Source organism: Enhydra lutris, unplaced genomic scaffold, assembly GCF_002288905.1.
Source record: "Enhydra lutris kenyoni isolate GAN:26980312 unplaced genomic scaffold, ASM228890v2 scaffoldscaffold9, whole genome shotgun sequence".
NCBI lineage: Eukaryota > Metazoa > Chordata > Mammalia > Carnivora > Mustelidae > Enhydra > Enhydra lutris.
Genome location: NW_019154093.1, coordinates 65,878,276 through 65,893,283, shown reverse-complemented (window position 1 = coordinate 65,893,283; position 15,008 = coordinate 65,878,276). Strand labels below are relative to the sequence as shown.

At 44.4% G+C, this 15,008-nt stretch overlaps 1 protein-coding gene across 4 annotated transcripts in view; it reads right to left on the bottom strand.

Moving 5' to 3' along the window:
* The window catches only part of LOC111143004 (cell division cycle 14A), a 173,462-nt gene extending 159,401 nt beyond the window's left edge, over positions 1 to 14,061 (bottom strand). For all 4 annotated transcript variants that reach the window (XM_022496395.1, XM_022496396.1, XM_022496392.1 and 1 more), the window contains exons 1-2: positions 13,804 to 14,061; positions 12,913 to 13,003 (exon numbers count right to left, since the gene is read on the bottom strand). In XM_022496395.1, the coding sequence (XP_022352103.1) occupies positions 12,913 to 13,003; positions 13,804 to 13,852 (140 nt within the window). In that variant the 5' untranslated portion in view covers positions 13,853 to 14,061. The remainder of the gene's footprint in view (positions 1 to 12,912; positions 13,004 to 13,803) is intronic.
* Positions 14,062 to 15,008: the final 947 nt, after the last annotated feature.

The following is a 15,008-nucleotide window of genomic DNA, read 5'->3' as shown; positions in this document are numbered from 1 at the left end:
ATGCTGAGTAGCATAAGTACAGTGAGATATGAGATTATATACAGTAAGTACCTCCAAAGTACAGTGAGATTATATATATGTGTGAATATGTATAAAATTTTGGTGACACTAATCAGTGCAGTCCATGGGCTCTACACACCACCTAATATTTTCCCTATAACTGGAATATTATCCACACCCCTCCAGTGAGATGATGAAGTTCTTAATATGGCTGAAACTCATAATAATCAAATTTCAAAAAGGCTTCAACTGCTCAGCAAACACTAATCTAAGATCAAAGTACACCATGAAGCCCTTGTAACTCAAGGCTTACATTCAAGCCCTTATGGCATAACAAACCACACACTGACATTGACTTCCAGGGAAGAAAGATGGAACATCGGAGAAACTACCCAGCTCCATGTTAGTCATATAGAGTCTGACAGAAAACTAAAGACCACTGGGAAGCAAGGGGTTCAAATCCCAACTTGATCACTCAGTGTCTCTGGGCTGGTGCCTTATGGGACTCCACATCCTCATCTCAGATGAAGCTGCTGAATTAAGGCTTCTAAAGTTCTTTCCAAATGTTTTATCATATCATATCATATATCAGCTTTCTAGTTATTATATACATTATAGGCTATTAGATATAATATATACTCTGTGTGTGTGTGTGTGTGTGTGTGTGTGTGTGTGTGTGTGTGTATGCATATATACTAGAGTCTAAAGAATCTAAGATTCTAGGGCATCTGGGTGGCTCAGTTGGTTAAGCATCTGCCTTCTGCTCAGGTCATAATCCCAGGGTCCTGGGATCAAGTCCCCTATCAGGCTGCTATCAGGGAGTCTGCTTCTCCCTCTCCTTTCCCTCTCCCTCTGTCCCTCCCCTCCCCTCTGCTCATGTTCTTTCTCACTTGCACTCTCTCTCCAAAAATAAATAAATAAAATCTTTTAAAAAGAAAAAAGAGTCTATGACTCTAGTTATACATATTGGACAAACCCATTCAACAGTTCACATGTTTCCCAAGGGCTACAGGCCCTAATGGATGCATTCCACCCTCCCAGTGTGTTGAGTCTGGGTACAAAGGCATTTCCTTCAGAATATCTCCTCAAAGAAGGGGAAGAACCTCAGTTTCCTCCCTGAAATTCACTAGGCTTTCTGCACAGCTGGGGAACAAACCCACAGACCACAAAGTGGCTTCATAAGGTAGGAAGCTTGATCTCATTACCATTTATTTGCCTGCATGAAGTTTGACATTTGTTGAGATCATAAAGGAAGGGGAGAATGCCAGTATCGACTCTGACTCCTGGTGTTTGGTACATTATTCTAGGTTTTTAGGAAAGTCCACAACACCGGAAATATGAGGAAGTTTTCTCCGCTTAGTACCTTCCCTCCCTGGGGCAAGGAACAAGCCCATGCTGCTGCTGTAAAATAGGTTAGTGTTGCCACTTTGCCTTAAAGCCAAACAACAGACTAGATGGTATCAAGGAAACTTCCAGCATCAGAAGAAAGAATGACTGGAAGAAACTTCCAGTCATTCTGTGACTTCCCTCTTTGGAGCAAGTCAATTAATGAAAACCCCCTCTGAGGCTCACAGTAATAAAAACAATAGGAAATTTCTTCAGGAATGCACTGGCAAAATTAAAATTCACTCCCACAGAAACATTCTCAAGCTGTATAAGTTAACCTCTTTATTCAATGGCAGATATTGAGGGAGAGAGGACCTTGCAGACAGCATACTCACAGCTTTGATAGAAGACAGAATGTACCCTCCTCCCATTTCATAAAGCAACTAAGGCCTTGAAAAGGAAAATAACTGGATGCCTGGACAGCTCAGTCGGTTAAGTGTCTGCCTCGGCTCAGGTCATGATCCCAGGGTCCTGGGATCGAGTCCCACGTCAGGCTCTCTGCTCTTTAAGACTGAATGTGCAAGGAGTCTGCTTCTCCCTCTGCCCCTCCTCCTATTCATTCTCTCAATCTCTCTCTCTCTCAAATAATAAATAAATAAAATCTTAAAAAAAAAAAAAGGAAAGGAAAACAATTACTCTAAAACCCAGTGAAGATCATATTACCCCTCTAAACACTTGGAATTAAAAGCAAAACCTTCATACTTGCCTGTGAGGCCCAGGCTGGTGCAGCCCCTACCTCTCTCTCTCTCTCTTTGGGGCTTCATCTTCCTGGTTTTAATACTAGTAAGCTCCAGCCAAGCTATTCCTTTTAGTCCCTGCCTCAGGCCGTTAGCACATTCACCCTCCCAGGCCTAATTAACTTCTACCTACCCTTTAGGTGTCAGCTCTACTCACACTTCCTCAGAGACTTCTTCCCTGATCCCACACCCACCTCGGGCCTCACCCTACTTCACACATCCCCCCACGCTCCCACCCCACCCGCACAGGCCAGGCTCCATTGTTATGTGCTTCTTGGATCTCTCCTTCAGAGTACTTACAAATAATCCTATGTCTGAATATTTGACCAGTATCCTCCCTATCGCCCACTGGACCATAGAAGCTCCAGGAACCTGGAGCTGGGTTCGAATGTGCTCACTGTCATGTTACCTCCCTAGCACCTAGCACAGAAATGACTGAGTAAGGAATGAAAGACTGAGATGTGGTTGGTTCATCTGCAAAAACCCTGCCTATTTCCATTTAATCCTTCTAAGCCATATGCCAGATTAATGTGGGGAGAGATATCAGGTATTACATTTTATTTATCGATGGTCACATAATAAAACTAACTGGACCAAATTAACAAAAATGACCTAAGACGTAAAGGCGGTAAAGGGGAAGGAGAACAGCAGGATGGCCCACCTCTCTACTGCTGGGAAAGGTGTAGTGTCCAGCCCCACCACCCCCCTTCAGCCTGTATCTTTATCACGGGCTTATTCCCCAGGTGGCCTGCTCCAGCAGTAACCCCCAGTCTGAAAAGATTTACCCTGACTATACATCACCTCAATTCCTTTTGTCTTAGCAGCCCCTTCAGTTCTGAGAGCTTTGCCCATTAAATCATCCTAAGCCTTTACTTTCAGGTTTTCTAGAGCTGCAGCCAATCTGCTGTGGGGCTTGTGAAATAGGTGCAAAGTCAGACCCTAGTTAGGGGCTAACAAAACAGGCAAGGCACTCTTTTACAAGCCCATCATTCACAGCTTCCTAGAAGAGGCCTTTTTAAAACCTTTTTATCTCACATTAAGGAAAAAAAAAAAAAGTCTTTAACATTTCAGACTAATCCAGCTGCAGAGAATCAATAACTACCAAGACTAAAGTAAATGCTGTATCAATACCATGCCCTCTTAAAGAGAAATGTATACAGTAAGAAATCAGTTATTTGGGGTACCTGGGTGGCTCAGTCAGTTAAGCAGCTGACTCTTGATTTCAGCTCAGGTCATGATCTCAGGGTCATGAGATTGAGCCCCATATTCAACTCTGCACCAAGCATGGAGCCTGCTTGAGATTCTCTCTCTCCCTTTCCCTCTGCCCCTACCCCCTTCTCCCCCTCTGGCTGGCAGGCAGGCAGGCAAAGAAAGAAAGAAAGAGAGGAAAGGAGGGATGGAGGGAGGAAGGGGGGCAGGGAGGGAGGAGGAAGGAAAGAAGGAATGAGAGAGGGAGGGAGGGAGGAAAAAAATGAATGAATAAATAAATCAGTTATTCAAGGATCCCCAATTCAGAAATCCCAATCTGGAATAAAAATGAGAATTATAAGTGAGCCAATAAACAAAGTCATATTGTTTCTTCTAAAGCCTGCCACAAAATCCATGCCCTTTTTTTTTTTTAAGATTTTATTTATTTATTTGAGAGAGGGAGAGAGAGCACCAAGAAAGAGGGAGAAGAAGATGACTCCCTGCTGAGCAGAGAGCCCAATGTGGGGCTAGATCCCAGAACCGTAGGATCATGACCTGGGCCGAAGGAAGATGCTTAACCGACTAAGCCCCAAAATCCACGCCCTTTAGCCATGTTTATAAGAAAGTTCCACTCTCACACAGGGTCTATTTAGTCTTATTTTGTACCAAAGGCCAATAAAATATGATGTCTGGTTTCTACGTCCATAGTATATCAAACTCATAAGACCATAGGGAGGAGGAAGCGATTAGGGGCAGCTACACTGACAGTAATGTCAAAAGCTAACCCAATAGTAAGCAGCACCTAAAACGTACTCAACTCCTAGTAGTTAGCTATCAATAAAAACTGACTGAATAAATTAAAACCACTAAAAGATAACAAGATGTTTAGCAAACAGGCACCATCTGCTACATAAACAGAGAGCCCTTCATTCCTTAGAAGCAGCTAAAACCATCCCTGAATTACAGTGAAACTGTACAACCAATGAACTTGTAGTAATAGAGTCTGAGTATTACAGAAAAACAAAAGGTAAATCATAAGCAGTAAACTCTTCAAGAAGGCAGAAATGCAGATTCACCTTAGAAAAGTTCCACAAATTATAAAACTGCTTTCATATTTCAAAATGTGGATTTCCCAACTCACTTGTAAGAGCTGCCTCCCTGGAATGCCACATTCCCAAACACAATCAGATAAATGCATTACTAGAACATAGCCATCAAGGAGAACAAATGTGAAATAAACCATCTTTCCTGGTTCTCCAAAACAAAATTAAATTTTATAACCAAAGAACAAGTCCAAACCAGCAAATTCTTCATCAATAGGATATGAACATCTTTAAGACCAAAATATTAAAGTGTATAGATTAATACATGAAACATTTTATTCAGGGGCTCTGAGTTGGTTGAGCTTCTGCCTTCGGCTCAGGTCATGATCCCGGGGTCCTGGGATGGAGCCCTACATCATCAGGGAGTCTGCTTCTCTCTTTCTCTCTCTCCCTCTGCCCTTCCCACTGCTCGTTCTCTCTCAAATAAATAAAATCTTTAAAAAAAAATTTTATTCAAAAACTATAATTCACACACACTATTTCTTATAAAGGAACTCACTGTCAATTATAAATAACTGTGATCATTCACCAGATGTTTCCAAGTTGTCAGAACCAGAAATAAACAGTACATACTTTCAATAAATAAGGTGATATTTTGATGGTTCTCATTCAACATCTGATTCTTTGGTGGTCCTGGAAGTACTTAGATGATTAACAAAACTCAAGTTCTTTTTAGGTAAATTCAAAGTAAAGCTCAAAAAAAGTTTTTTTGTTTTTAAAGAAACAATGAATTTGACACGTAGCTTAGAAAGCCCAGTTCAAATCAGGGAGTCAGAAAGGAACTTCAGATCACTGTCCCATCCACCTTCTCAGTTTTTAAACAAGTAAATATCTAAAACTCCTGAGCAAGTATTGTCTGTTTTCTCCTTAAAGATCACAAAAGACAAAGATTCCTCCTTTTACTTTCATTATAAACCCCCCTTTTTACTTCCTTTCCCTATCCCCAAAACAAAACCAAGCACTAAAAAGGCAAACCTTTCTCTGATTTACATAAATTGCCTACTATAATGTATCTCTTCGTTCCAGTCATCCAGACCAGAAACCTTGAACTTACATGTTCAATTCCTCACCCCCCTCCCTGACCCGGTCAATCCCAAATACAGTCAATCCATCCCTTCTAGCTTCTTCCCCCTGTTCTCCCTCTGGCCTTTCTGTTCCCACTGCTACAACCCTAATCCAGTCCTCCCACAGCCTAACCAGACCCCCACTTCCCAGCCTAAACCAGAGCTCTCTGCCACTGATAAACCCGCACAACAGAGGTCCAAACGGCTTTCTACCATGTAGTCTCCAACTATGTGTCCAGCCTCACCCGGGACCTCTATGCATTCAAACATTTTGCCTCACCTAAGAGAATCTTGCTAACTCCAAACACTGGAATCTCTTTCTTTCCTTCCTCTTCTGCTCACTCATTCATTCATTCAGCTAACATTTCTTGAGCACCAGCTGTGCGTCAGGCACCGTGCTGCGTTGTAGGGATACAATGGTAAACAAAAACAGGTAGTGCATGTCCTCACAGAGATGGTAAAATACACTCTGCTCTTCTGTGCCCTTCAAAAGTGAGTTCAAACCCCTCTATGAAGTTGTTATCACCCTGGGCGGTAATAATCTCCATGTCTCTTGGATTCCTAAAAAATACCTTTGCAGCTTTTGCCATATTTTGCCCTTCACTGTGTTTGTATTCAGTGCCTTATGTATTTGTGTACCCCCAAAGCTTTAGCACAGAATCCACACTGAAAGCTAGCTCACCTAAATGGTGGTTCCTTCTCCAGCAATTTCCAACCATTTCTAAGTTTTAAGTTTCGTTTTTTTCACTTCCTATGAAAATGCATCAAGGGTCTTTTTTCTTTTCCTTTTCTTTTAAGCACAAAGGTGTATTAAAGCTGTGGGTAAGTAAGTCATTTGCTTTGGGCTTTGGAATGTGTTTATGAACTTACAAATGAGAACATCTGATGTCTTAGGAATCTACTTCAAACAAAATAATGAAGCCGCCCCATGGTGATTTGGCATAGAAAGAACTTGGACGGCAGACAGCTCCCCATTGGACACTCCGACAGCCCATTTGGATCCCTCTGTCAGGCCGCCTGATTAAGACTGCACTGAGTTTTAACTGAGTCTCTAGCACCTTAGTTAAATTTTGTGTTTTTGTCAGCCTCATCTCAAGCAAATTGAAAGAACTGAATCATAATCTGTCCTTATGAAGATTAGAGATAGACTACCCACGATGAAGGTTTAATAAGTCAAAACAGCAAGTATGTTTTTAATGATTTATTTATTTATTCTAGAGAGAGCGCACACTCAGGAGAGAGGGGCAGAAGGAGAGAAAAACTCAAGCAGACTCCACACTGAGCGGGGAGCCTGACTCGGGGCTCAATCCCATGACCCTGAGATCACGACCTGAGCTGAAACCAAGAATTGGCCGCCCAACAGACTGCACCCCCAGTGCACAGCAAGTATTTAATTAAATCAATACTTAGAAAGTAAAATTTGACTCTAGTATGCCACTGAATTTAGAACTGGCTGGTTCGTGTATATACAGAAATGTGCATTTCCTCATCACATATACTATGTGGTACTCTTGGTGGTTATATATATACACACACACACATACATACACACCTAAAACTTACATGTTCAAAACAGAGGAGGAGAAAAAATAGCACTGAACACTGCTGGGTTATTTTTGCAAGGTTAGGATGGAAGAAAGGAGAAAGGGAGAAGAAAGGGGTAAACACGTCATCTTTTAGAGCTAAAGAGTTTTCTTTCTGAGTTTTTAGGAGAATTCTATGTAGAAACAATTATATCTTAAATTACAACAGTTAAGAACCAACAACATTTCACTAGACAGCCTGAAAAAGAAGTTTTCAGAAGCTGGGCTTCTTTTGTTTTCATCCATCCTATTAATATAGAATGATAATTAATTCAATTTATTTATTAATTTATTTAGTCCACTGAAAGGGGGGAAAAAAAAGCAAAATTACACCCACAAAAGTGGAAGTGGAAAAATCATTTTCATTACCAGCACACATTCCTAGATACGGCCTAGACATAAAGTTGGTGCCCACACTGTCAGCAGCTCGCTTCTAACCAAAGCCATCGCCACTCAAGTTAGAAGGGCCAGGCCTGCCAGGGAGGGGCGAAGCCCTTCTGTACCCTCCCCACCAGCCTCCGGCTCTAGACAACTGGGAACTTGCTAGAAGCCTAAGATCATGAACTCCAGGGCCAATTACCCACAGCCTGAATCCCAGCTCAACAACTTAACTACCAGCTCAGTGACCTTTGAGCCTCAGCTTCCTCATCTGTAAAATGGTCATAATAATGGCACCTTACTCCCAGGGTTCTTCTGAAGCCTGAGTGAATGCATACAGAGCACAAGAACACTACCTGGCACGGGACTATAAATGTAAGCTATTGTTATGATTTGCTTTTTATTCCAAAATTCAACTCTATCTCCTCTTCTTTCACTATCATAGCAACTGATAATGAGAGCTGGGGTACCAAATGATGGCCCTAAGACGCTATAAGATCATATATTTGAGCATGTCCATAAGAAGCATTAGCCTTTCCATTAAATTAACCTACTTGCCATATTATTTGAAATATTTTAGATTTGTTTATTTTAGAGAGAGAGAGAGCATGAGCAGGAGGGCCAGAGGCTGAGGGAGAGAGAGAAATTCCACCCATCTCCCCTCTGAGCAAGGAACTGAGAAAGGGCTTGATCTCATGACCCTGAGATCACAACACAAGCCAAAACCAAGAGTCGGTCACCCAAAGGACTGTGTCACCCAGGCACCCCTGCCACATACTAAATTGAAAACAAAAATTAAAAATAAAAAGGGTTCCTTCTCACTCCATTCCCACAAATATTTCCAGGCAAGGGAAGTTTTTCTCTATTTCTCTCAAAGATGTCCTAATCCACATTCTGACTCACACCTCTTCTATAGACTATTCTTATCATTCTTCTATACATTATTTACCCAAGAATCCCTGGTTGCATTAGTATCAGGGTGCCTTAATAGAGTTTAAATGAAAATTGAACATTTTAAATTATTTAAATCTTCAATTGAGCTAATTAGTCCTCATTAGAGGCTGCTCATTCTTCCATACTAAAACAGTGGGTGAAATGCTTCAAGTCACTTCAGAAGCTGCTTAATATTCAGTCCCCAGAGTATGTCCATGAAAAGTTCTCTCCTGCATTTTCAATACCTTCCCTTTGCAAACATAGTGAGAGGAGAGATAAAAGTGGACAAGGCTGGAAATGGAGACCCTCTACACTATCCTTCACAGCAAACTGGCTTTCCATGTGTTAATATCCAACCTTGTTCCCATCATCATAGTCAGGAGGGGCATACAAAGGTTACAACAATTAACAAAATTCATCTCCCTAACTTTTGAGCCAAAAATTTGTGAGCCAAGTTATAAAAAGTAAGCCTCTATTTGGATTACAGGGCCCCATTCCAAAACCAAAGAATTAGCCTTTCTGGAAAGCTGCGTGTTATTTGTAGCTTAATCAAATACAGATAAATCTTTGAAAGGCTCCCTTTTTATGGGGCTATTTTTGTCCCATGGGTGTGTTAGCCTATACTCTGATTTTAATCCTGATCTGTGAAATCATAACTCAAGGATAAATGTATGGCTTTCTTATCAACCATATTTTACTAAAACTGCTCAGGCCCTTATATTAAGGTGATAAATTCTGTATTAAAATCACACAGAAAATTCAGACTTTCATTTCTAATAAATCACCTCACCTCATGGTGCCACTCTGTTAAATTTTCTCCACCGGCTTCTCAGAAGGTTGCCATTACAATCGTGGAGCGCCATCATTCCTCTTAGAACTAACTAAACACCTGCGCAAAACACAGCTGCATCCAGAGGACCGACAGCCTAATATTTAGAGTCTACTTCCTGATTCAAAAATAATAGTTGCATTTCCAAGGTGATAATTTAGCCAGAGAGGTGGCATTTCATTTATACGTTCAGTGAGTAAGTACACAGTTATAAGGCTGTACAAGGCCTGTGTGATAATGTATGTAAACACACTCCTTTCCCTGGAGAGGTGTACAGTATGATTTGACAGTCAAGACTTTTCTCCCCACAGGACATCCTCCACAGAGAGAACACAGGTTACTATACATGCTTCCAGGGGCTTTGTAGAATCTCTCATCCTATGCTTCCCAAAGAAGCAGCGCTGACAAGATGAATTCCCAGGCCTCTGTCCCTCTTTCTTTTCTTCTCTCTCTCCACCGTTTGTCCACCTCTTTCTCTATTTACTTCCTCTTCCTTCCCTTGCTCCTCTTTTCCTAGCCCTGCCTGTGAAATATGTACCTTGACATCTCCTCTGTCTTCCCCCAAATCACATCATTCTCGCAGTTTTATCAACCCTTTGGGGAAAACTCCCCAAATTTAAGAACATCAAGTCTACGCAATGGCCCTTAAATTCCTTAAATTCAACATGATCAAAATGGAATGCCTGATGTCCCCATTAATCCCAATTCTTCCACACTACTTCTTGCTCAGTGAATGGCCCCAGCAGGCTCCCTGGGACCGAGGTAGTCTTAAGGACTTCTTTGCCTCCTTTTTTGCCTCAGCAACCCCCAACTCACCCACCTAAACTGTTGCCAGTCACATGGATTCAGAACTCTTCTTTCTACCACCACTGCCACCAATCCTACTCTAGGCCTTTATTTCTTCCCCTTGAACATTCTAGAATTTTTCTAAGTGGGCTTCTACTTCCACTAACCCATCTTAGATGATACTATAATATTAACTTTTTGAGAGAAGATATACGTATCTCAGAACCAGAGGGTCTGGTTTCTAATTCCAGCTCTGCTACGTCTTCATTCTGTGACCTTGGGCAAGTTACCTAACCTCTCTGTACTCTAACTCTCATCATCTCTGCACACTAAGGATGATAATAGCACCGGCCTTATGGAATTGTTGAGAAAATAAAATGAATTCATGATTAATAGTTGTGGGACACCTAGAACAGCACCTAGCATGCATTTAAACACTCAGTAAATGTTTGCCATTATTTGCCATTAGCCCCAATCCAGTCATACCATGGACTTCCCCAAAACCATGCAGGAGTCCAAAGGCTTCCAATGATACGGCAGATCCCCACCCCGCCATTCAGTCTACACCCTGCTGACCTTTCAACTTCATATTGCACACCCCCATGGGACCTGAATACATACCAGGTAAACTGGGGGACTTACTAGTCCCTGAACCCACTCTGGAGCCTCCTTTCTCATCCTTGCTGTTCTTGTTTCTGGGATCTCTCCTGATAAAACTCTGTCCATCCTTCAAGCCAACTGTAAGTCCTCCAGGAAGCCCTTTTCTAAACACTTCAACCAAATGTGCTCCCACCTGCCTGGGAACTCCTCTTAGCACAGGGCCTATGTTAACCTGAAGACAGTCCTCTGTCTGTACTGCTCACAGCACTACTGTCATTCTCCCTATAGGCTTGTAGCTCCTCAAAGGTCCTATGCGCATTCATCATTGCCATACTCTCCAGCACCTAGCCATGAGTAATATGTTGGGGGGGGGGGGGGTCACAAAAAAGATGGAATCACGGCTAATCAGAACCATGGCCACTGCTGTGGCAAGGCAGCTGGGCAAGTCCAAACCAAGAGAAATGTATGCTCTGCCCATACTGGAGTCCTCGTCATAGTTTCAGATGACATCAAAACTTATAATAGAAATGGGATAGTCTCTCCAGCGAGTCTTTCTTTATAAGACACCAGAAATACAGTAGAATAAATGTAAGAGGAATGGGGATAGGAATCACCCTATCCTAAAATACCAATATTAAAATACACAAAAACAGTTCCTCACATTTGCTCAATACTACAATCAAAAAACCATCCAGCAACTGTGTTTAGTGGTTAAAGGCCATTTCCTGCTGGATCTACCACTTAGCCATCCCTAAAGAAGTAACTCAGACCTCAACGACGGAAGCTTGTTCTGTGATATATTAACAGCCTCCGGCATGTCAGTCACTGCAGAATGGAACACCGTGACACATACACAGTCCCTACCCTCAGACGCACAAGAGGTCCCCAAACCCTAACCTCACGAAAACAAAGCCACAACAATGCACATTGCCAACAACAGAGTGCACACTCAATAAACAGCAGTGACATCATCCAGGTACCCCGGGTCAGGGAGCAGGCCGGGCAGTCCTCCATTCTGTCTAGGGGCAGAGCTGTAATCTGACACCACGGATTTAGACCTCATTGCCGCAGCAACTCTGGGCATTCATAAGCAGCAGCAAAGGGCTCTTTCATTCCCACTTCGGCCTTCAGCCATTCAAGAAGCATCCTGCCTCCAGCACCACTAAGAGAAATTCCCCAAGACACCAGTTTCAAGAATCCCTATGGTGAAGTGACAGTTAAAGATGGTTTGCTCTCAAATAAAAGATAATGCTCCTAAAAGTGGAGAATACTTTCACTCCTCAAATGCCTGGATGGTACCTACAAATCCTTAGGCAGATCGGCCAAAATCCCTTTTAAGGTGACAAGTCCAAGGAAGCTTACTATGGTTCATTAAACTCTGTTCATGTAACTGCATGTTTGGTTAAACAACAAAAGTCAAATAAAAATGTTTAAGTTAAAATATATTGGACTACTCTGCAACACCAGCTCTTTTAAGGAGAACACACTCAAGTCAGTTCAGCCTTCCTTTTCTTTATTATCTGTTGCTTTTATTGAGTGGAGGTTTATCTCTCTTTAATTGAATTTTTATTGCCCTAAAAAGTACTAAGATAATCCTTTCCCTGTAAATTAATTGCCTTTCAGGAACAGAAAACAGTTCCCTATTCTTATTTTACACTCTCAAATCCTAATCCCACAGAGGCAAAGTAACCAAAGAAAGTAAATCAGCACTCCTATACCACTTCCTCAAAGACAAAGAAAGCTTGAAGGGCTGAAGCTTGGGGGCACCCAAAGAAAATCACCCAATAATTTCTCACACAGGTAAAGCCTTACTCATAGATAAGACTTGGGTACAGCTACCTCCAGCCAAACATGTCCCACTTTCCAAAAACGAGCTGCAGAAACAAAAACATCCTGCGAGACAACAGAAGCCTTGTGAACTGAAAAGCTGAAGTGCTCCTAATACACACACTTCCCTGTACTCTGTGGGTGCCCCATAAATACTCCCCGGCTGATTCACAGGCCAATTACAGCGGCTAGCAAGGACAGAGAGTCTCCCTGGTCCTACTCTGGGGAGTGTTAGGTAACAGAAGGTTGCAGTTTGTGGTGGTGGCAAGAAGAGCTAATACAGACAAAGGAGTGGGCTGTTGACAGGTTCACATTATGTTAACTTTGCCTGCACCTCTTCCCAAGCACCTGAGTCTTTAAAAAATAGTATTGTTACTTACACCACTTGGGGGGGGTGGGTAAGTGAATAAAACTGCCATAAAGGTGCATAGGGTTCCCTCACCAAAGAGCCAACAGGCTAAAAGGTTGAGAAAAAAGAAAAAAAAAATAGAAACTTACTTTTCATAGACCAGCTCCTCATCGATGGAGAAATAGTGGGTATTTACAGTGCTTTTTGGTCTATTCCTTAAAGTAGCAAAATATAACCGATCTGAAAGACAAGTTTAAAAGACGGGAGAAAACATATGAGAAGTAGGGCAGCTGAACGTGGAGAGTGGTGGTAATACACGAAAGATCAAAATAATAACTGCTACCCATTATTTAAAGACCCCAGTAACACGTGGAATTCTTGCAGAAACCTGATCTCTCCCAGAAACCCAGAGACCCAAGAGCACAACAGAAGGTGAGAAGGGGACCCAAATGAGAAACTCAGCTAGGGGCTGGGGGTGGGGGCAGAGTTCCCACATCTCCCCTGTTTAAGGCCAGCAGGAGCGGACAGAAGCTGGGGGTACTCGTAGAACTGGAGATGCAAGTTTGGCTCAGAAATCTCCAGACCTCAGCAGCTGCGGAAGGGGAAGAAAGGCGAGCCTGCAGCTCCGAAGACTTCAAGAAGAGGAAGGGAGGAAGAGACAGGGAGGTGTGACTGGGGGGTGTCCCGAAAACCGAGGGGATCAAGAGCGGGATAAAGGAGACGGAAAAAATCAACCGGAGCAGGATCCCCACGAGCTGCTGTGTGCAGAAGCCGGACCGAACCCGACGCTGTCCCATTACCAGGAGGGAAGGCCATCCAAGGGAGCTGCAGAGGGAACCAGGGACGCAAGAAAGACAGAGAAGCCGGAAGCAGGGGGTCCTCGGGGAGAAGGTAGTACGGAGAGGGGACGAGAGCGCGCGCAGTGGCTGCAGGACACCAGGGGCCCGGGGAAAGCCGGAGACAGCGGTTGGGACGTAGGGGTAGAAGTGAAGAGTTGGGGGCGAGGGAGGGTTGGAGGATGCGGGGCGGCTGCTGCTCACCTTTCATGAACTCGCAAGCCCCGATTAGTTCCCCTGACTCCGCTGCCATCTTAAGCGAGATACGCACGGGGGAGGACTAGGTCGTGGCCAGCTGAGGTCACCCGCCCCCGGGGGCTTCCCCACTGCCCAGGAGCCGGGAAGCTTGCAGTCCCGAACACCGAGCCCGCCCGAGAGAGGCAGCAGGCGCCGAAGGCGGAGGCGGCTGGGGGGTCAGCGCGCGGGGCGCCCCGGGGACATTCCGTGGGGAACCCGAGCCCGCTCCGCGCGGGGCGCACACGCCCCAGGCTGTGGCCGCTCCGATTCGGACCCGGCTGCTGCCGCTGCTCCGCTGCCGCCGCGCCAGGGAAACGCAGACCAGCTCTCACGGCCGGGCAAAGTCTTCCCCCCGCTCCCAAAGTGATCATGGAGGAGGAGACGTCTGGCCCCGATCGCGCCCGTGGCTACTCGTGAGACAGCGGGCAGGACTCTAGTGCCCGCCGGCTGGCAACAGCTGCTCCGGCTCCTCCTTCGCCACCTCCTTTCAGCAGCAACTCTTCCTCCTCCTCCCCCCTAGGTCCGCCCTCAGACCTTCTTCCCCGCCCTCCCTCAGCCCCCTCCACTTTCACGGCTCTGCGGCCATCCCTTAAAGGGACAGCTCCGCTCCTTTCTCGATGCGGGCCCCGCGCCCCAGTTACCAGGCGCCCCGCGGGTCACTAGGAGCCAGTTGCTAAGGCTTTGTTGCCGTCCTCCAATTGCTGTACAGGAAACGGGGCTCTGGGCCCAGGGGAGCCGGGCGGGGCCTCCAGACCAGAAACTTATGAATGAAACGGTGGAGTAGGGAGTGGATGTCGGGCAGGGCGCTCTTTCGGCTTCACTGGCAAGGATGCTCCGGCGCCCCCTTTTCTGCACCCACTAAGTCTTCTTAGATTTTTCTTCTCTCTCTCTCGCCCCCTCACCCACGTTCTCCTAAACTCTTGGGCGCGCGCGCGCGCGCGCGCACACACACACACACACACACACACACACTTAAAGACCTCAGATCTGCGGCCCTGCCTCCTATTAGCAAATCTTTCAAGCACTCCGCATTCCCTCCACCACTGACGGATCTTCATCTGTATTTTAAAAATGATAAAGTTTAAAAAGAAGCGCTACCTCCTCGCTCAAAAGAACATGTACCGATTTCCTCTACACACACTGGACTTTTATATAATTTGTGCTTTGTTCTC